General features: G+C 48.9%; 2 protein-coding genes across 5 annotated transcripts in view; both read left to right on the top strand.

Annotated features, from left to right (window-relative positions):
* The first annotated feature begins 1,364 nt into the window (after positions 1-1,364).
* SPTBN4 (spectrin beta, non-erythrocytic 4) overlaps positions 1,365-21,944 on the top strand; it is a 73,839-nt gene continuing 53,259 nt past the window's right edge. For all 4 annotated transcript variants that reach the window (XM_036833347.1, XM_036833349.1, XM_036833348.1 and 1 more), the window contains exons 1-7: positions 1,365-1,444; positions 3,712-3,898; positions 14,795-14,946; positions 16,050-16,223; positions 17,368-17,459; positions 18,742-18,822; positions 19,991-20,106. In XM_036833347.1, coding sequence (XP_036689242.1) covers positions 3,727-3,898; positions 14,795-14,946; positions 16,050-16,223; positions 17,368-17,459; positions 18,742-18,822; positions 19,991-20,106 — 787 coding nt within the window. In that variant the 5' untranslated portion in view covers positions 1,365-1,444; positions 3,712-3,726. The remainder of the gene's footprint in view (positions 1,445-3,711; positions 3,899-14,794; positions 14,947-16,049; positions 16,224-17,367; positions 17,460-18,741; positions 18,823-19,990; positions 20,107-21,944) is intronic.
* On the top strand, positions 10,110-12,673 carry LOC118885324 (ATP synthase membrane subunit DAPIT, mitochondrial-like). The gene is made up of 2 exons (XM_036833952.1): positions 10,110-10,118; positions 12,485-12,673. The coding sequence occupies exons 1-2, from the start codon at positions 10,110-10,112 to the stop codon at positions 12,671-12,673; spliced, it is 198 nt and encodes a 65-aa protein (XP_036689847.1).

Raw genomic sequence — 21,944 nt, 5'->3', positions numbered from 1 at the left:
CGGGGTGGGCGGGGCGGGAGTCGGCTCGACTACGCCTGCGGCCCAGCACTGCCTTCCAGCCCGCCACTTAGACTGGGAGGCGTGGCCGTATCTGGCGGTCTACGGCGGTGAACCCAGTGCCCCGCCTCCGAGCTCTAAACTTCCAGGGCGGGGCGGGGCGAGCGCGGGCCACACCCACAACTGTCTCCTTAGGCTGATCTGGGACTCACACTACGCCCCAAGGCCTCCTCTAGGCTACAAGGGGAAAAAGTGAGGGAGGACAGTGTGGGTGTGTGGGTGTGACACTGTGTAACTGCGTGTCTATGTGCCCGTGTGGCCCTGTGTGACTGTGAATAACGCCAAGGGAGAGCATGATTGTGGGTGATACCATGTGCCATTCTCTGCGTAAAACACCGTATTACAGTATGAGACACCACGTGTGGAAGACATTGATGAGACTGAGACCTTGTGGTGACACTGGGTGACAGTGTGTCAGTCTGTGATGCTGTATGCATCCATGCCGCTGGGGGATATGGTGTGAGTGTGGGACATGTGTGAGTTGTGTTATATGGGAGTGTGTGACTCTGTTAGACAGTGTGTGACACTGCGTGTGTCATGTAAGTTGTGTGACAACGTGCCATCATTTGAGTGTGACTGTGGGTGTTGACTGTTGTTGTGGTGCTATTTGTGACCTGTGACTGTGTGATGTGTAAGTGGATGACAGTGCAGGATGTATGACCCCCATGTGAGTGTGTAAGGGGTGTAACAAGTTTGAGTGTGTAAAAGTGTGTGATGCTGTGTGATAGTGAAGCTGTGTGTGATGTGTGAGTATATGACACTCTGTGACCTCATGGAGGTGTGCAACAGTGTGTGGCATATGTGTGCTTGTGTATGACACCGCGTGAATGGTGGTGACAGTATTTGAGTGTTTTACAGTGTGTGACGCTGTCGGGCCCTGTTCCAGGGCGGGACGTCGTGTGAGCTTATGACTGCGTGAGACGGTTTGACTATTTGACCCTGTGTGACCCCATGTGAGGGGGTGGCAGTGCGAGTGTGTGGATGTGGATAATGTCTGTGACGCTGTAGGTGACCCCGTGTGTGTGTGTGGCAGTGTGGGACTGTGTGACCCCGTGAGAGTGTGGACTGTGTGTGACGCTATCTCGGGCCCCTGCAGCTGTGTATCACACACCGTGGCCGGGTGTGTGACCGCGCGTGGGCCGGCGCTGCAGGCGGCCGGGGTTGGCGGGGGACCGCGGGCGGGAGGGGGTCCCGGGGGCGCGCCGAGCGCGGCGGCCGCGCGAGCGGGAGGAGGCGCGCCGGCGGCCGCGGCGCATGCGGATCTGGCCGAGCGGCTGGGCCGGTGGGGCCGAGCAGAGACTGCCAGACCGGGCCGTGGACGCCGACAGGGAGGGCGGTCGGGCACGGTCAGCAGCGGGGACAGCGGCACCGGCGGCCGCGGGCCCAGGTGAGCGGCTTGGGGATGGATAGCCCCTCCCTCCAGCATCTTCCCACCTGCCCTAGCATCCCTCCCCCGCGCGCCTTGGGCATGGCCTGAGCCCCGAGGGTCCCCCCGGCTGGGGGAGGCGGAGCGTCGAGGGCAGAATCAGCTCCCATCCCTCAACCCAGTCCAGCCTCCGCGCCATGCGTGGGTCTTTCATCCAAGCCTTGTCCTTCCCAGGCCCCTCTCCTTGGGAACGGTGACTAGACTGCAGGGAGACAGAGGCGCGGCCTTGGAAGGGTTAAAGCATCCTATCTCAGGTCCCATCCCCAGCCTCGCCCGGCCAACCTTTCCTGGAGTCTGCAGGACACCCCCTTCCACCTCCGCCACCACCTTCTCCCTTCCTTCTCCCGTTGAATCACGTAATGGCCAGGGCTGTTCCACCGCCAGACTGCCTGAGAGATCACAAAGTGCTAAGTGCCTCTCCATCTCCAAGTATCCTCCATTGAGGAAACACTTGTGCTCACCGTTTCACAGGGAGGGAAACTGAGGCACAGAGAAGCCAAGTCAAAGGTAATCGGGTTTAAAGATAGATACAGCAAGAATAAAGCAGGACTTGAACTCATTTCTGTCAGACTCCAGCACAGGCACTTTTATTTGCTAAGATATGTGACTGAAGGATGAATAATAATAGCAAGGCCCATGTATTGAGGGCTTGCTGTGTACTAGATACCATGTTCCCTGCATTATTAATCCTGTCATCTTCAAACACCCCTAGGAAATGGGTACCATTATCATTACCACTTTACAGATGAACAAACTGAGCCCCAGAGAGGGTAAGTGACTCAGCCAAGGTCACACAGGTGCCCACTTACAGCTTTCCGTGGAAGAAGGGAAAAATAATAATGGATTTTTGAGTGTCTGTTGAAAGGGACAGTCTCCACTACACTGACCAAGACCTAGACCCTGCCTTCCTAAAATCTGGTGAGTTGGCAACTGTCGGAATATTTTAAGAATGGGGACACTGATCTCCTCCCAACTCCCTCCTTTCTTAGTTTTAGAATCAGGCCTGGGGTTCCAGAGGGTGGAGGAGATGTATCTAATGTCTCCCACACCCTTAAATTTCATATTTACAATCTGGCAGTGTTCTAGAACATAGCTCTGGAGTCAGACAGTATGTCAGCTGTTGCCACAATAATGCTGCATAAGAAACCACCCCAAACTCAGTGTCTTAAAACACTAAGCATTTTTTTAGCCTCAAGTCAGTCTGAGGTCAGCGACTTAGGCTGGGCTTATATGAGCTTATTCACCAGTCAGGATGGGTAGGGGGATGTTGACTGTTGGTTGCTCTAGCTGACCTTGGCTGTGATGAGGGCCCTGGACCTGGACTAGCCTAGTAGTGTTTTTCTCATGGCCACAGTCAAACACAAGCAAAAACATGCAATATCTCCTGAGTCCTGGGCTCAGAACTCACCAGCACTTCTACCTAATACTGTTGGTTAAAGCAAGTCATGTGGCCAAACTCAGAGTCAAGGGGTAAGGCATGTCCCCCCACCCTCCTCTTCCATTCCTCCCATCCCCAGAGTGGGAGAACACTGAAGAGTTATATGGCAAAGGGTGTGGCTATAAGGATGAAGAACTGAGGCCATTAATGCAGTTATTTGATCACAGTGACTACATTTGAATCCTGGTTACTCACTAGCTGTGTGACCTTGGGCAAGTGAATTAACTCCTCTGTGCCTCAGCTTCCTCCTCTGTAAAACAGGCTTAATAGTACCTTTCTTTACAGAATTAAATTTGTGGGAATTAAATAAGGTAAGGCATATAAAGTACTGAGCACAGTGCAACTGCTCAATAAATGTGAATTATTGTTATTACTGCCTTATAGAGTTCTATTGATAACAATGCTATCTTTCTAACAATAATAACAGTGACAATTTTTTTTTTGCCGCATGGCATGCGGGATCTCTGTGTCATGTGGGATCTTAGGTCCTCAACCAGGGATCGAACCTGTGACCCTTGCAGTGGAAGCGCTGAGTCTTAACCACTGGACGGCCAGGGAAGTCCCAACAGTGACAGTTTGCCGAGCCCCTACCCTGCACTAAACCTGGTGCTTGACCACAGCCCTATGATGTGGTCAGGGTGAACATTATTGTCATTATTATCATGTCCCTTCTAAAGACAGAGAAATTGAAGGTGAAAGGGAACAGGACTCACAGCCAGGTGCTGTTAGAAGTGGGACCTCTGAACTCAGGCCCTGTTTCTAGCCCTAACCTTCCTCTCCTCATCCCCAGGCCTCAGCTTCCCCGATGGCGCAGGTACCAGGGGAAGTGGATAACATGGAGGGGCCGCCAGCCCCTAACAATAACAACCCTGCAGCTCGCTGGGAGAGCCCAGATCGGGGCTGGGAGCGAGAGCAACCAGCCGCCTCCACCGCGGCTGCCTCACTCTTTGAATGCTCGCGGATCAAGGCCTTGGCAGGTACCTGGAGGAGGGCTGGGGTGCGAGGGTGGGAGGGAAGGAAGGGAGGAAGCTTCTGGGGTGGTGTCTTTGTACCCTGATGGCCTGGAGGTTGGGAAGAGAGTTACAGACATTTGGACCTTGAATCTTTAGACCAGCACTGTCCAATAGAACTTTCCATGATGATGGGAAAATGTTCTGTATCTGTGATGTCCAATATACTAACCACTGATACTTGTGGCTGTGAGCACTTGAAATGTGGCCAGTGCTATTTGAGGGATTGAATTTTTAATTTGATTTAGTTTTAATTAATTTAAATTTCAATAGCCACACGTGGCTGTGGCTGCTGTATAGAGCAGTGCAGCCATAGAACCTTAGAAACGTATCAGTACAATCCCAGAAACGTGGGACTTTCTAAGCGGACTTCCTTAGAATCCCGAAATGCTGAAACCTCGCATCTCAGGACCTTGGAATGTCATACCCAGAGATTCTTTGAACCCAAGACCTTTAGAAGTGGAGACTCGTGTAAACAGAACTTTATACTCACAGATTTTAAGACATTTTAATCGTTGGCTCCTAGGGTCTTAGAACATCAGAAACTTAAACTCTAATGCACATAGATCCTTAGGGCTTTATAATCCTAAACCTATAGGATTTCAGATTAGAAACGTGGACCCTGAGCACTTTAAGAAAGAATAACCACACGTTCATGGTTTTCGCACTGAAACCCTCAGTCTTGGGACAACTTCAATGGTTGGTCACCATACTTGGTTGTTTTAGGACAATATAAGCAAAGACCAGAGAACTGTCTAGTTATAGAATCTTAGGACCTTAGACCTTTGGAACTGTAGGCCCTTGAACTTTAGGACTTTGTATTCATGGGGCTTTAGAACCTCAGAAGTGTTTAATCATCAATATTAAAGTCTTATGAACAAACACCCTTCAGAGACATGTAACTCCATAATCATAAGCCTTTAAAACATTAGACCCTTAGCACGATGACCCTTGGAATGTTAATATCTCAGAAACATGGAGTGTTATACGCATAAAATATATATTGTCAAGAGTCATGAAATCTTAAAATCCAAAAGTCAGAATGAGTTCCCTTAGAATCTCAGAATTTTAGTAACTCAGCATTTGACAATCATGGGATCTTCAATATTAAGATTCTTGGAAACTTATAAGATGTCGAGCAGGTTGTTAAACTCAAGGGCCTCTGGGAAAGCAGGTGACATACACAAGTGAGTGGCCTGGGGGCTGTGGTCGCCCTAGTCACCTGCTCTAACCATGGGGAAATGCAGGCCCAGAGCTGCTAGCTCTGTTTATCTGCAATTTCCCAATCAAAAAAACCAAAAACCAAAAAACAAGAAACTGTAAGTGCACAAAGTCTGAACCAGATTCAACCCATGGATGGCTAGCTTCCTCTGGTTTAGACACCTAGAAGAATATAAACATATACTCGTGGAAACTTTAAATTTTTTTTTCTATAAATTTATTTATTTATTTATTTTTGGCTGCACTGGGTCTTCGTTGCTGCGCACGGGCTTTCTCTAGTTGCGGTGAGCAGGGGCTACTCTTCGTTGCGGTGCGCGGGCTCCTCATTGTGGGGTCTTCTCTTGTTGTGGAGCACGTGCTCTAGGCACGTGGGCTTCAGTAGTTGCAGCACGCAGGCTCTAGAGCGGAGGCTCAGTTGTGGCTCATGGGCTTAGTTGCTCCGCGACATGTGGGATCTTCCCGGACCAGGGCTCAAACCTGTGTCCCCTGCATTGGCAGGCGGATTCTTAACCACTGTGCCACCAGGGAAGCCCAAAATTGTATTTTTAAAAAAATTTTTATTTTTTATTCTTTTTTTGGCCGTGACGCACAGCCTGTGGGATCTTAGTCCCCCAACCAGGGATCAAACCCGCGCCCCGCCCCTGCGTTGGAAGTGTGGAGTCTTAACCACTGGACCACCAGGGAAGTCCCAAAATTGTATTTTTAGACTCATAGATTAAAAAACCTGGGAACGTATCAACTTAGAATTCTAGAATTTATTATTTCATCCACAAAATATTTAATCAGTGACTGCTCTGCGCCTGGCCTGTCCTGGACAATAGGAGAGACATGGTGGTGACTGAGGCAGCCCTGGTCCTGCTCCTCCAGGGCTCCCAGTCCTGTGGGAAAGTTAGATCCAGCCCAAAATGATGACCCACTGGGATCAGGGCCGAGATGGGGGAGGCACAGGCAGAGGCCAGATGTGCAAGTTCAGGGCTGTAGGAGACCAGATGAGGGGCCTGATCCAGTCTAGAGAATCAGAGGGCTTTCTGGAGGAAGAGATGGCTGAGCTGAGCCCTAATGGACAAACAGGAGTGAAGCCTGGGGAAGAGAGTGGAAGAATATTCCAGAGAGAGGGAACAGCATAGGCAAGACCTCTAGAAGTTGAGAGTGGCTGGAGCGAAGTGGTGAGTAAATGATGGCAGGCAAGGAGCCAGTGGCCGCCAGATCTTGAGGGGCCTTGTAGGCCATTCCAAAGAGTGTGAGGGCACCTGGAGCTATGGTGAGATTTTAAGCAGAGGTGGGATGTAGTAACGTGAGGATCAAGGACTCCTCAACTCTTAGAACCACTGATTCAGAGAGCACCAGCCCTGGACACCTCAGACAGCATCGAGTCCAGAGAAATGTAGGGACCCCTCTACGAAAAAAAAAAAATTCTCATATACTCCCTGTGTCTACTTAAATTATTAGAACTATGGTTTTCTGTTCCCTTATGGTTTGTTACGGGATATTGAATATATTGTAGTTCCATGTGCTAGGCAGTAGGACCTTGTTGTTTATCCATTCTAGATAAAATAGTTTGCATCTGCTAATCCCAAACTCCCAGTCCTTCCCTCCCCCACCCCCCTCCCCCTTGGCAACCACAAGTCTGTTCTCTATATCTGCGAGTCGGTTTCTGTTTCATAGATAAATTCATTTGTGTTGTATTTTAGATTCCACATATAAGTGTTATCATTGAAATATGGTTTTCTTAAATGCACAAAAACACACAACTCTGTTTATATCTCTTATGCCTATGGTTCTCTACAACTAAAACACATTATGTTGGATTCCAAACCCAAACCACAAAACCAGTAACTTCAGCTTAACAGTGACTTCGAGGTGCTGCTATCCTGCTGGTCAAGATGCTAACATGACGTAGACAGCTAGGGTGCATTTTCTTTTGCATCCCTTTGCCCACTTCTCTCATGGTTTTTCTCTATTCACACTAAGGCCGAACCCTTGAGCAGAGTCCTCCATAATACGTTTTTTTTTTTTTTTTATAAATTTATTTATTTATTTTTGGCTGTGTTGGGTCTTCGTTGCTGTGCGAGGGCTTTCTCTAGTTGTGGCAAGCGGGGGCCACTCTTCATCGCGGTGCGCGGGCCTCTCACTGTCGCGGCCTCTCTTGTTGTGTAGCACAGGCTCCAGACGCGCAGGCTCAGTAGTTGTGGCTCACGGGCCTAGTTGCTCCGCAGCATGTGGGATCTTCCCAGATCAGGGCTCGAACCCATGTCCCCTGCATCGGCAGGCAGACTTTCAACCACTGCGCCACCAGGGAAGCCCCATAATACGTTTTTGCATGAAGGTGGTTTTTTTTTTTTGGCTGCACTGTGCGGCATGCGGGATCTTAATTCCCCCACTAGGGATCGAACCCATGCCCCCTGAAGTGGAATCGTGGAGTCTTAACCACTGGACCGCCAGGAAGTCCCTGCATGAAGATATTTTAAAAAATTGTCCGGATCCCATTCATTACAGAGAGTTCCCATAATCATGCTCCACAGTTTTTTTTTTTCTGTTAAATATTTATTTATGTATTTGGCTGCACTGCGTCTTAGTTGTAGCCTGCAGGATCTTTTTAGTTGTGTCACGCGGGATCTAGTTCCTGACCAGGAATTGAACCCAGCCCCTTGCATTGGGAGCACGGAGTCTTAACGGCTGGACCACCAGGGAAGTCCCATGTTCCACAGTTTGTGTGGAGGCCCCTTTCCTCTTTTTTTTTTTTTTTAATTGGACTATAGTTGCTTCACAATGTTGGAAGCCCCTTTCCTCTTGATCTACTCCTTTATTCTCTTTTAGTCCCATATCTCACACCAATGCCTTCTCTCCTATAGGCAATCATTCTGATTGTTTTAACGCAAATCTTTTTCTTCGCAACACATGCGTTGCTAATTAGTGTGCATGTATCCATGTTTTTTTAACTCTAAAAAGTATTACATGACACAGAAAGGCAGATATATTGTGTGTCCAGCATTTCTACAATGAGCACCCCCTTGTAACCAGATCAGGAAACAGAATCTGACAGCCCCAGAGAAGCCCCTCTCAGGCTGCCTTTGTATCATCCTGGGAGTAAACACTGTCCTAGCTTCTAACAGTGTACATTCATTTTGCTAGCATTTGAACTTTATATAAATGGAACCATGCAGTGGGTACCCTTCTGTGTTTGGGTTCATTCACTCAGCACGCTGCTCATGAGATTCACCCACGTCTACCTGTACGTGTAGGTTGTTCCTTTTCATTGCTGTATAGTATTCCACAGTGTGAAAATGCCATGGTTTATCCGTTCACCTGTTGATGAGCATTTGGTTTGCTTCTAATTTGAGGATGTCACAAACTAGACTATTACAAACTAGTGATTTGTAGTATCACAAACTATTACAGATTATGGCTGCTCTAAATATATATGTTTTGAGAGACATAAGCACTCATTTTTGAGGCTTATACCCACCCAGGAGTGAAATTGTTGGGTCATAAGGTATGTGTATATCTAACTTTAGTAGAAACTTCCAGTTTGTATCATTTTACATTCCCACCAGCAGTGTATGAATGATTCAGTTGCTGTACATCCAACCCTTGGTGTGGTCAGTCTTTGTAATTTTAGCCATTCTAATGGGTGTGCATTCTATTGTGGTTTTAATTTGCATTTTCCTGATGACTAAAAACAACTAATGAAGTGGAGCTCCTCTTCATATATTTACTGACTATTTGGATATCCTCCTGTGAAGTGCCCATTCAAGTCTTCTGCCCATTTTCCTATTAATTTTCCTGCCTTTTTCTAATTGTTTTGCAGGTGTTCTTATATATTCTGGCTACAAGTCCTTTGTCTGATATATGTGTTGTGAATATTTTCTCCCACTGTGTGGCTTGCCTTTTCATTCTCTTAACGTTGCCTTTTGATGAACAGTATTTCTTAATTTAAAGGTAGTCTAATTTGATAATTATTTAATCATTATTTCCTGTATGGCTAAAATTCTGTGTCTTGTGTAAGAAATCTTTGCCTACTCCAAGGTCATGGAGATATTCTTTGATGTTTTCTTCTGAAAGCCTTATTGTATTCCTTTCACATTTAGATTTATAAGCCAAATGGTATGTAGTATATTTATTATTGTGTACAGTGTGGGTCAAGGTTCTCTTTTTCCCCCACATGGATGTCCAGTTGACTCAGCTCCATTTATTGAAAAGACTTTCCTTTCCCTACTGAACTGCAATTTCACTTTGTCATAAATCTGGGAGCCCTATACATGTGGGTTTGTACATGCAGGTATTGCTAATCGATGCATGTTTTATCATAGTCTCGGTTGCATTTTTTGCATTATGTTCTCATTCAGCGCTATGCCTTATAGCCTCAAGACTCATCCATGTGGCTCTGTGCGCCTCTGCTCTGGCTTCTAACCGCTGCATGGAGTTGAAGGTGTGCACTCGCCATGTTCCACTGTCCCAATAATGGACAACCAGGCTCTCCCCAACCCCCAGCCTGTCCCTGCCTCCTCCCCCCCAATAGCACTACACTGAACATCGTCATACACGCTCTTTATAAACCAGCGTGGAAAAGTTTACAGGACATATACATAGGGAAAGAATTGCTGGCTCATGGCGGCTGTGCGCTAATCTAATTTGACTCAGATTGCCTTCCGAATGGCTGCCCCACCAGCAGGCATGAGGGTTATGATGTCCTCACATTTCCACCGATACTTAGTGTCTCCGGCTTCCTAACTTCTCCCAGACTAATAGCCAACATATCATTTACATATTGTCTCTCTCTATCCTTTCTCTGTAACCAGTAGTAGATAAGGGAGTAGTTAGTTCCTGCTCTATGAAAACCTCAGTGTATTAAAGATGTGAAAAATTAAAGTGTAATTCTAAGAAAATGCATTTCAGTTGTGATCGGTGACTACCACAGTGGGGAAGAATATGTAAATGGCAAAATAATATGAGCACAATGGCAGAGGTAGGACGATTGTCATTTGCCTTGGAGTCTTGACAACCCAGAGGTATGTGTGCCAGCTAGAGGGCCAGGAGGAAGCAGATGGCCCCCTCAAAGGGGTAAAATTGAGGAGAGTTTAATGAAGGGACTATCTAGAGAGGTGTGGAGATTCCTCCCCACCCCCAGGGACTGGGGCAGGGCAGGGAGTGGTGAGAAGGGAGAGAGGCATCCCCAGGAGGAGTGGGGGGTGTAGGGAGAGGCACCAGGTCCTGGAGAAGCTGGTCAGGCAGGGAGGGAACAAGTCCCTCAGCCCTTTCTCTCTCCTCTCATCTCCTGCTAGCGAAACCCAACCAAAAGTCTGAGGCCTTTAAGGGCCAGGGAGCCCATTCATATAGTTCACGCCAGCCAGCCTCCCTGGGCTCAGAGTAGGTGCAGAAGAGGGGAGAAGGCACCTGAGGGGCAGACGGAAGACACCCAGTGAGGTAGCCACACACACTCACCAACACAGTAAACATTCAATGTCGACTAAGGTCAGAAGTGGCACTCTGGGACACATTTGGTTTTCAGCCCCACTGTGTTTTATAAAAACGTAAATCAGTTGCCAACATTTAAAAACAGGGAGATTTTTATCTCCAGATTTTTGGCACCTCATGGGCTATCATGTGATATGGCAACACTGGGCCTTCATTCCTGTGAGACTCCAGACGCCAGGGCCACGTGGCCGCTGCCCCCTTTTAGGAGGGCCTCGTTCTCTCATGTGGAGCCCGCCTGGCCCTGGTGGGCATTTCAGTTCTGGACCCCAGCTTCACGCTAATGAGATTGTAATCACAGACCCCCAAGTCTCACAGCATAGTCCTCTGTAAAGTCACCTTCCAGAGAGTCCAGGATGTGTTTCTATTAATTTTCTCTGAGGATCATTGAAATGAAGTTACAAAATTAAAAATATTCTCCTGGGTCCTTGTCTTCCAAGCATGAGTTCCCAAACACCCAGGGTCCCCCAGACCCACTGAAGAAATCCTGATCTAGTCCTAAACCCTCATTTTGGAAATGGGAAAATGGAGGCCCAAAGAGGAGGGATGTGCTTTTGAAGTCACATAGCTGGTCATCAGTAAAAGCAGGGCTGAATCCAGTTGCCCTCATTCTGCACCACGCTGGGGATGCACTCAAGTTCCCCTTGGCCCTCAGCATGGACCACAGTCTGCCATGGGCATTGCCTTTGGAAGGCAGAATCACCAAATACCCAGTTCAGCATCTTTTCTGTCATCACTTCCTCGTGTGTGATCGATGTGTTCACACAGGTCCCCCATCCTATCCAAACAGCACAAAACCCACACTTAGGCAAACAAGATTGCCATTTGGATTTACTGTTCGTTTCTGCATATTCACTTTCAAATTAGAGGCAAACACTCAAGATCCAACTTGAAGCACAAAAAAATACAGGTCAGTCAGTGTGTGTTTTTTAGCAATGTGTATTTTCTACTGCCAGAGTCAAATGCAGTAGTTGATAATGTTACAAATGGTTAATGGTAGGAAATAAAAGTTATTGGGAGATTTCAAGTGGGTAAAAATGGAAATAAACTGGCAATATAAATCATGATTTCTGCACTCAAGGGAAACTTAAAAGTGCGACTGCTAAATTATTTAGTGATGAAATGCAAACAGTGTCTGTACAGGCTAAGCTGCTGTAACAAGAGACCCAACAATACAGTGGCTTAAAGGAGATAGAAGCTTACTTCTCTCCCCTGGATAGTCCCTACATGAGCAGCCTCATTGGCAAGGAGGCTCTGCTCCAAGCAGTTAGTATGGGTTCCCAGTTCCTTCTTCCATCCCGTGGTCTGTGGACCTTGGTGTTCAAGCTGTGGGAGTCAGGGAAAGAGTGAGGAAGGCCAGGCAGGGCTTCCCTGGTGGCGCAGTGGTTAAGAATCCGCCTGCCAATGCAGGGGGCACGGGTTCGAGCCCTGGTCCGGGAAGATCCCACGTGCCGTGGAGCAACTAAGCCTGTGCGCCACAACTACTGAGCCTGTGCTCTAGAGCCCACAAGCCACAACTACTGAGCCCACGTGCCTAGAGCCCGTGCTCCGCAACAAGAGAAGCCACTGCAGTGAGAAGCCCCCGCACCCCAACGAAGAGTAGCCCCCGCTCGCCGCAACTAGAGAAAGCCCGTGCGCAGCAACGAAGACCCAACACAGCCAAAAATAAATAAATTAAATAAATAAATAAAATAAAATAAAAATAAAATAAAAAGTGGGCAAATGATTTGCATAGATCATTTCACCAAGGAAGCAATACAAATGGCCAATAAGCATGTGAAAGATACTCAAAATCATTCATCATTAAGGAAGTGCAGATCGAAACCACCTTGAGACAGGCTGGCGGTTTGTGCCTTTTAGAAGGCTGAAATCGTGGCAGGTCCAGAAACTGACACCCAATTCCATTTCACTGGTATCAAAAAATATTTCAACTCTTATACTCTCACAGGGAGAATGAATTGTGTACTGGCCACGTATAGAGGCATTGCTTGGATAGTCTTATACTTCAAGTTAAGGTCCAAAAAAACTCCAGCTGTGAAAGCCACATAAATGGATTCTAAACTGTACCTCATCTCATAAGTTCTCATGCCTGGAGAAACTAATGTCAGCTTATCATGTGATACTCAATTTGTACAATAAATTATGAACCTGGGGGAAAAAAATCACATTGAAAAACTACTTCACACCCACTGGGTTGACCATAATTTTAAAAAATAAAATAAAAAAGGAAAATAACAAGTGGTGGCGAGGATGTGGGGAAATTGGAACCCTTGTACATTGCTGGTGGGAACGTAAAATGGTTCAGCTGCTTTGGAAAACAGTCTGGCATCTCCTCAAAAGGTTAAGCATAGAGTTACCAGATGACCCAGCCATTCCGCTCCCAGGTTGATACTCAAGATAACTGAAAACACGTGTCTACACAAAAACTTGTACCTGATTGTTCATAGCAGTATTGTTCATAATCACCAAAAAGTGGAAACAACCCAAATGTCCATCAGCTGATGGATAGATAAGTAAAATGTAGTATATCCATACAATGGAATATTACTTGACTGTAAAAGGAATAAAGTACTGATTGATACATGCCACAACGTGGACGGACCTTGAAAACATTATGCTGAGTGAAAGAAGCCAGACACAAAAGGCCTGCATGATTCCATTTATGTGAAGTATCCAGAATAGGTAAATCCTTAGATACAGAAAATAGATGAATGGTTGCCTAGGGTTAGGAGACGGGAGAATGGGGAGTGACTTCTAATGGGTACAGGGTTTCTTTTTGGGGTGATAAAAATGTTACTAGATAGAGGTGATGGTTGCACAACTCCGTGAATATACTAAAAACCACTGAATATACTAAAACCACCTTAAAAGGGTGAATTTTATAGTATGGGAATGTAGCTCATAATAAAACTGTTATTTTTTTTTAATTAATTAATTTATTTTTGGTTGCTTTGGATCTTCGTTGCTGCACGTGGGCTTTTTTTAGTTACAACGAGCGGGGGCTACTCTTCGTTGTGGTGCACAGGCTTCTCATTGCGGTGGCTTCTCTTGTTGCAGAGCACAGGCTCTAGGCACGCGGGCTCAGTAGTTGTGGCGCACGGGCTTAGTAGCTCCGCGGCATGTGGGATCTTCCTGGACCAGGGAGTGAACCCGTGTTCCCTGCATTGGCAGGCGGATTCTTAACCACTGCACCACCAGGGAAGTCCCTAAAACTGCTATTAAAAAGAAAAGAAAATGGGGCGAGAATTCCCTGCCTGGCGGTCCAGTGGTTAGGACTCTGCGCTTCCACTGCAGGGGCATGGGTTCCATCCCTGGTTGGGGAACTAAGATCCTGAAAGCCACCAAAAAAACAAAAACAAACGGGAAGAGGGAAGAGAGGTCCCAAACAATTTCTTTGTAAGCAAGCAAGGCGGAAGTTGTACACATTCCCCCTCCCCAGCCCGCTTAAGTAACCTCTGCCTACTTCTTGCCCCAGGGATGTGGGAAACTGGTAGTCCAGCTACTACAGAGGGGGAGATGTGGTTCCTGCTCTCAAGGCACATTCAGTCTAGCATATTCCTTCCTCTGCATTCCCCGCAGCCTGTCAGTGGCGGACTCTTACTTTTGCATCTCTAAATAGCTCTCCAGTATTCCCCCTTCTCCCATCCCCTCAGCTTCTGCCCTGGTCCAGCCTCTTCCTTCCTGGGCTCTGGGCTGCTATTCTTGCTCTCTCTGATGCACCCTTCCCACAGAAGCCAGAGATATTCCTGAGACCGAACTCTCATCGTGTCCTTCTCCCTCCTTAACCCTCTGTGGCTCCCTAGAGTATTATGTGTCCCCACTAAACTGAGCTCTGCCTCGTATTCAGAGCCTAGAACAGTGTGGGGCACATAGTGGGTGCTCAGATATTTCCTGAACGAATGAACAGCGCTGACTAGGGTAAGAAACAGGGTAGCTTTCCTGTGGAAGTGACATCTCAGGAAAACTTTAAAGAACAGAGAAGCGGTCTCCAGGTGGGCATTGGGGGGGGGGGGGAGGGCGTCCCAGGTAGGAGGAGCCGCCTGCCCAAAGACCTGATAGTTGCAGGGAGCTGGGCCTGAGCAGGATTTGGCTGGGCGGTGGAGGGCTGGGGTGAAGCTGGAAGGGGGAGTTCCTGGAGGAGACGAGGGCTCATCAGGGCCTGTCCTTCAGATGAGCGGGAGGCCGTGCAGAAGAAAACCTTCACCAAGTGGGTGAACTCGCACCTCGCTCGCGTTGGCTGCCACATCGGGGACCTCTATGCGGACCTCAGGGATGGCTTCGTGCTCACGCGGCTCCTGGAAGTGCTGTCCGGGGAGCAGCTGGTGAGGGGGCCTGAAGGGCTGGGTAAAGGGGGCGGCCCTAGCGTCTCGGGCTGGACGACTGCGGGCCTGGCTAACGCGTGGATGGAGCGACCTAGAAAGGCTGGGTGGGTAAAAGGCACCTCATTTGGGTGGGCGGGGCTATGGCCCAGGGATGGAGCTTGGTTGTGAGGAGCCTGGGGGTGTGGCTTGGAACAGAGACGGGATTCCGTCAGAGAGGGCTGCCCTTCGGGACTCTGGGCTTGAGTGGGGCTCCGCTGGAAGGGGAGGGGCTATTGGAAAAGGGAGGAGCTTTATTAGAAGGGACTGGCCTGGGTATGCGGCAGTGGGAGGCATGGCTATAAAACAGGGGTAGAACTCTGTTGTAGGGGGTCTTTGGTTGAGGGTGTGGTTGTCATCGGAAGGGTGAGGCCTAGGTCGCGGGAGTCTGGGGGACGAGACGGAACTCTTGTATGGGTGTGGCTTGTTGTATGCGTTGCAGTTGTATTTCTGGGCTTGGACAGGACTTCATCGCAAAGGGTGGGGTTCTGATGGAGCTAGAGATTGATTAAAGAACCAGAGCCTGAAGCTCAGGAAGTCGTGAGGGGCATGGCTATAGAATAGGAACAAACATCCTTGGAAGGAATAGAGCTATAAAAAAAGCGAAGAGTCCTGGGGTGGGGCGGGGCTTGATAGGAATGGGCGTGGCTCTAGACAGGGACCTGAAAAGGAGGAAGAGAGGGGTGGAACTAGTGGCGAAACATTGGTGGCCTGGGGCAGAGATCCAACGGAAGGGGAGGGAGTATGGCTACAGGCAGAGGGCGGAGCTTCATAATAAAAGGTGTGGCTATCAGTTTGGAGGTGGAGCTTAAGTTGAAGGGGCTAGGCCAGGAACTTGAAAAAGCCCTGAAAGGACGTGACTTGAAAGGTTCTGGCTATGAACAGGGCAGGCCTTCTTTAGAAGGATTAGGTCCTGGGTCTTTGATAAGACCGAAGGGGCGTGGCCTGGACTTGGACATGGGGTTGGGGAGCGTAGTTATGGGGGTGGCCTTCTTTGGAAGGAGTGGGGTCGAGGGCACAGTGCTCTTGACCAGGTGCCGGATTTCCTAATGCCCCTGCCGCCCTAGCCAAGGCCCACGCGTGGTCGCATGAGGATCCACTCACTGGAAAATGTAGACAAGGCACTGCAGTTCCTGAAGGAGCAGCGTGTGCACCTGGAGAACGTGGGCTCACATGACATCGTGGACGGGAACCACCGACTGACCCTCGGGCTGGTCTGGACCATCATCCTCCGCTTCCAGGTGATCTCCAAGTGACCCCAGCCTAGCCCACCCCCCGGGGTGGGGCCTTAGGAGGGTGTCCCTCACCCACTCAATCAATCATTCCAAAAATATTCCTAATATGTTCCAGGAACCCTGTTTTTAAAAATCGTTATCACCACCATCATTATGATCCTCGTTTACATAGTTTTTACTCTCTTCTAAGCACTTGGCATTTAATATGCACAGCAACCCCATAAATTAGGTACTATTCATTATTCCATTTTACCAGTGAGGTAACTGAAGCCGAGGGACGTGAAGTAATATGCTCAAGATCACACAGCTAGGTAGTGGAGTTGGAACTGGAATCCAGGCAACCTTGCTCCAGTTCAGAAACAAAATAGACAAATTTTCTGTTTTATGGAGCAAGACATGGGCGGGGAGTTTAGACAGATAATAAATAAACACGTCAATGTGCAAACAAGACATGTATGGGAAAAGGATCAATTCTAGGCAGAGAAGTAAAAAGAGCTATGAGAAAAGAATAGATTATGATAAAGCAGTAAAAATGATCTAAAATATCCAGTTGATGGTGTTGCGATTTTAGCCTTGGTGACCAGAGAAGGGATCTCTGAGAAGCTGATGGCTGAATGAAGATGAAAGGAGAAAGCATTCCAGGCAGGGGGCACAGCAGATGCAAAGGCCCTGGGGTGGGAATGAGCTTGGCATGTTGCAGGTACAGAAAGACCAGTATGGCTAGAGACTAGGAGGCAGGGGGGAGACAGGGAGGAGTTGAGCTCAGAAGGGTCGGCAGGGCCTTGGTGATCTGTGATTAGCAACTTGATCTTACTCTGTCTGAGATGGGGAGAAATTAGAGAGTTTTATCAAGAGGAGGGGCATAATCAGATTTAGAAGGATCCCTCTGGGTTGGGGGTCATGGCCAAAATTGGGAGCTGGGAGCCCAAGGAAGAGACTGGAGCTGGACCACCGTGTGACCATAGGGAGGTGAAGAGGGGGCCAGTTAGGAAAGACTCTGGGAGGAGGGAGGAGTGGACATGCCATAAGGGAAGGGGAAGGGGAGAGAAGGTGCTCCCACCCTCAGCCTGAAGCTGCCTCTCCCATCTCCTCTGCCACTCCCAGGCTCAAGCCCTCCAGACCCCAACAGCCATGTTTTGTATCCTCACAGATTCAAGTCATCAGAATTGAGACTGAGGACAACAGAGAGACTCGTTCGGCCAAGGACGCGCTGCTCTTGTGGTGTCAGATGAAGACAGCTGGGTAAGCTCCCCAACCCCCAGGAGGCCAGGTAAGCCTAACCTCTGGGCTTCCCTCTGGGACAGGAGCGCAAGGGGCAGCCCAAATCCTCAGCATCAAAAGTTACATCTGAAATTAACAAACTGGTAGCAAACTCTTCCGACCTTGATGAATAAAACTGTATAACAATCCGGAAGGCCAGGTTCAAATTTAGAACTCGGACTCCTCAGGGAACAATGCCGGAAGGTGGTGGGCTGTCCCCATCCTGCTCCCTTCTCTCCCCCCATCTCGTCCTGCACCTCAAAAGGCCTCATGTGCACCTGGGTGGACCCCCGACCCTATTCCCAAGCTTTCCCCCGCCCCCCCCACCCCTGAAAGCAGCCACCCCTTAGCCTAGGGGGGCACACACCAGGGCTCAGGCAGCTCAGGGTCCTGGTACCTTCAGTGGGGTTGGGAAGAGGGGCTCACAGACACCACCGGGCATGTCCCTGGTCCCCCTGCTGGGAGAGGCCTGACCTGAAACTGAAGTGCCCTCTGGAGAGCAGCCCTGGGAGGAAGGTGGGAGGGGCAGGTATGGATGCAGACTGGGCTTTCTCTGACTCTTGTCCTCCTGGGGCTCTCTGTCTGTCTTGCAATGCTATCTGTTCTTCCGTGTGTCTGTGTTTACCTCTATGTCTGCTTTTCCTTGTTCCGATCTCTCCCTCCCTCCTCTCTCCCCTCCTATATCTCTCTCCCCACTCCTTTCTTTCCCCATCTCTGTCTGTATCTTGCTCTCTCTCTCTGTCCGTTCCTCTTTTCTCCTTCTTTCCTTCTCTCCCTTATTCCCTCGGCCTCTCTCTCTTTCTTGCTCCTCTCCTGTCCCCTTCCCTCTCCCTCCCTCTCTCTTTCTTTTTCCATCTTCCTGGCTCTTTGTTTCTTTCTTTCCTTCCTTCCTTCTTTCTGTCTTTCTTTCTTTCCCCTCCCTTCCTTCCTTCCTTCCTTCCTCCTTCCTTCCTTCCTTTCCTTTCCTTCCTTCCTTCCTTCCTTCCTTTCTTTCTCTTTCTCTCTCTTTCTTTCTTTCTTTTTTCCTTTCTTTCTTTCTTTCTTCCTTATCTACTTATATATCATCTATATCTATCTACCCTTCTATCTACCTACCTATCTATCATCTATCTTTTATCATCTATCTATCTCCTATCTATCTGTCTATCTATCTATCTATCCAACCATCCATCAATCCATCTCTGTTTGTCTGTCTCTCCCTTCCTGCCTCTTTCCTCCTGACTCTCTCCATCTCTGCCTCTGTCTCTCCCTTCCACGCTGCCAGTTACCCTGAGGTAAACATCCAGAATTTTACCACCAGCTGGCGGGACGGCTTGGCCTTCAATGCCCTCATTCACCGGCACAGGTACCACTTGGCCTGGGGCAGCCCTGCCCTGCAACCTACCCCCGCCCCCATCCCTCAAGTACACACCTGTACCCGGATGTATATAGATGACACACACAGACACAGGACCCACCCCCTTCACCTCTCTGCACACATACACATTTCCGTTCACACACATGCTCTAACACACACACTTACACACAGATGCACATACAGACCCCTGTCTGGGCCACATACCCTCTGCACACATGGAAACACGTGTGCCCTTGCACAGATGTGTGCACACAGGAACAGACTCATGCACATATATGGCTTCTACCTCTGCCTGCTGCTTGCATGCCCACAGGGTGGGCAGCTCACTCCCCAGGGATGGTCCACTCTGGCGTGTGCACAGCATCTCCTCCCATCAGAAAGTCCTTCCTCATGGTGAGCTCCCAGGCCTCCATCTGGCTCCCTGTGAACCCACCTATTCATACTTCAGGGCCCGGCGCTGAGCTGGCTGAGGAAGGGTACCCAGACAAATTACACCCACATCATGATTGACCATGTGACAGATTGGGGAAACTGAGGCCTAGACACTGGGAGGGACTTGCTCTAGTGTGAGGGAAGCCAGAACCCATATGTACACACTCATGCACATATGGGGAGACCCAGCCCCACCTACATACCCAGAAACCTGCAAGCTGTAACCAGGGTCCTGCTAACAAGGGGACCATTTACTGGGTGTACCAGCATTGGTCTAAGTGCTTTCCAATAAGTCATTAATATTCAGTGACCCTATGAGGCAGATGCTATTATTCTACCCATTTTACAAAAGAGGAAACTGAGGCACAAAGCGATGCAGTAGCTCACCCAGAGTGACAGCCAGGAAATGGCCAAGCTGGGGCTTGGGTCAGGAGCGCTGGCTCCAGACCTCTACTTCCAAGCACTACATAATACTATACAGAGACGCACCCACGTAGACACGTGTGCGTCATGAAGTCAGATGTACATGTGCCCTCATGCAGCGCTCACACCCATAGCTAAGTGCTGTACAGACATGCACCAGCACACACAGCTTTCCCACTGGCCGGGTCGTGCTCCTCCTGCCCTCGCCCTGGGTGGGACTCAGACAAGGATGTCTTTTCATCCATTTGCCCACTGGCTTTGGAGCCTGCCTGCTGCCTGCCCTCTCTGTGCCCCTGCCCAGGCCCGATCTTGTGGACTTCAGCAAACTCACCAAGTCCAACGCCAACTACAACCTGCAGAGAGCTTTCCGCACGGCTGAGCAGCACCTGGGGCTGGCACGTCTGCTGGACCCTGAGGGTGAGCCCTGCATGGCCCCAGCCCAGATTTCCTCTTGGGGGACTCCCAACCCCCCAAACTCAACCCCATCTGGCTGCAATATCATCCTAAACCCCAAGGCCATTTCAAATTCCAGCTCCCTCCCATCTCCCTCCCCTTCCTCATCTCCAATCCCACCTCCTTCCCATCCCCACATCTTCTACTTTCTCTATCTCTACCTCAAACCCAACCCCATCTCCATTCCTATGTTCAGCTTAACCCCCCTTCCCCAACCCCATCCTTAATCACCTCCCCACCAAACCCAACCCCCCTCTCTTCCTAACCCCGGCCCCATCCCTGAAGCCAACACCATCCCCAACCCAACCTGCAGCACTGTCCTATTCCCATGCCCACCCTCCTCCCCGTCCCCAGCCCATCCCTTTGTCTGTCCCCATCCACAACTCTGTCCTCATCCCCAACCCCTTTCCCATTTTCAGTTTATTCCCAACCCCACTCCTGACTTCAACCTCATTCCCAGTCCATGATCTCACCCAATACCAACCCCCCATCTCTGGAATAATGGCCATAATCATACCCCACCAATCCCCCATATCTGGAATAAGGGTTGCTCCCTTTTTCTGAGCATCTACCATGTGCCAAGCACATGGCTGGGAATTGTATCAGCACTGTTCCCTTTCATCCTCACACTGACCTGGTTGGATAGAGGTCATCAATACTGTTATAAAGTGATGGAAACAAAGGCTCAGAGATGTGAAGTCAGTAGCCCAGCGTCACACTGAAAACCCAGTAAACAGGACTTCCTGATTCCAGAATTCATGGTCTGAATCATTCCTCTACCTTGCCTCTTACAGTGCCTGACACATAGTAGGTGTTTATTGGATGTCAGTTTCATGAGATGAGGAAGAATAAGGGCAAAGTATAATGCTGTGCATTCAATGAGTAAATTAAAATGATAATCAGGATTTACTGAGTTTCTCCTCTGTGCCAGGTTATTCTCTCTAATACTGATAGTGTTTCTAGGTGGCTGGCATTGTGACTATCCTTACTGTAACAATGGGGAAACTGAGCTCAAAGAAGTTAGGTCTATTTTATAAGGCTATTCAATGAGTAAGTGGTTGAGCTGGGATTCAAGCTCAGGCTGCCTCCAAAGCCTGTGTCCTTGACCTCAAACTTCACATACCATTCATACACTTAGTGTATGTATTTATTGAGCTCCTACTGTGTGCTGGGCATGGAAGGAACAGTGGCAAAAGACAAGCATAGTCCTTGTCCTCATGGAGCTCAAACTCTAGGTAAGAACATAATCACATAAGGGAATATGTAATTATAAATTGTGATTCGTTCTAGGAGGAAATGATAACATGTTATGGGGAAGAATAACAGGAGGAGACCATCTCTAGACAGGATGAAGAGAAAGGCTTATTTGAGTAAACTTAAGTCGAGTGGAGCCCTGAAGGATGAGTGGGAGTTTGGCATGAAGAAAAGGAACATTGCTTCAGACAGAACAGCATGTGCAAAGGCCCTGAGGTAGAAGGTAGAATAGTGTGTTCCAGAAATCATTATAGAGGGACGTCCCTGGTGGCACGGTGGTTAAGAATCCACTTGCCAGGGCTTCCCTGGTGGCACAGTGGTTGAGAATCTGCCTGCCAATGCAGGGGACACGGGTTCGAGCCCTGGTCTGGGAAGATCCCACATGCGGCGGAGCAACTAGGCCCGTGAGCCACAATTACTGAGCCTGCGCGTCTGGAGCCTGTTCTCCGCAACAAGAGAGGCTGCGGTAGTGAGAGGCCCGCGCACCGTGATGAAGAGTGGCCCCCACTTGCCCCAACTAGAGAAAGCCCTCGCACAGAAACGAAGAC

This window comes from Balaenoptera musculus, chromosome 19, assembly GCF_009873245.2.
Source record: "Balaenoptera musculus isolate JJ_BM4_2016_0621 chromosome 19, mBalMus1.pri.v3, whole genome shotgun sequence".
NCBI lineage: Eukaryota > Metazoa > Chordata > Mammalia > Artiodactyla > Balaenopteridae > Balaenoptera > Balaenoptera musculus.
Note: the sequence above shows the minus strand (reverse complement) of the source record. Positions and strands in the feature narration are given on the sequence as shown.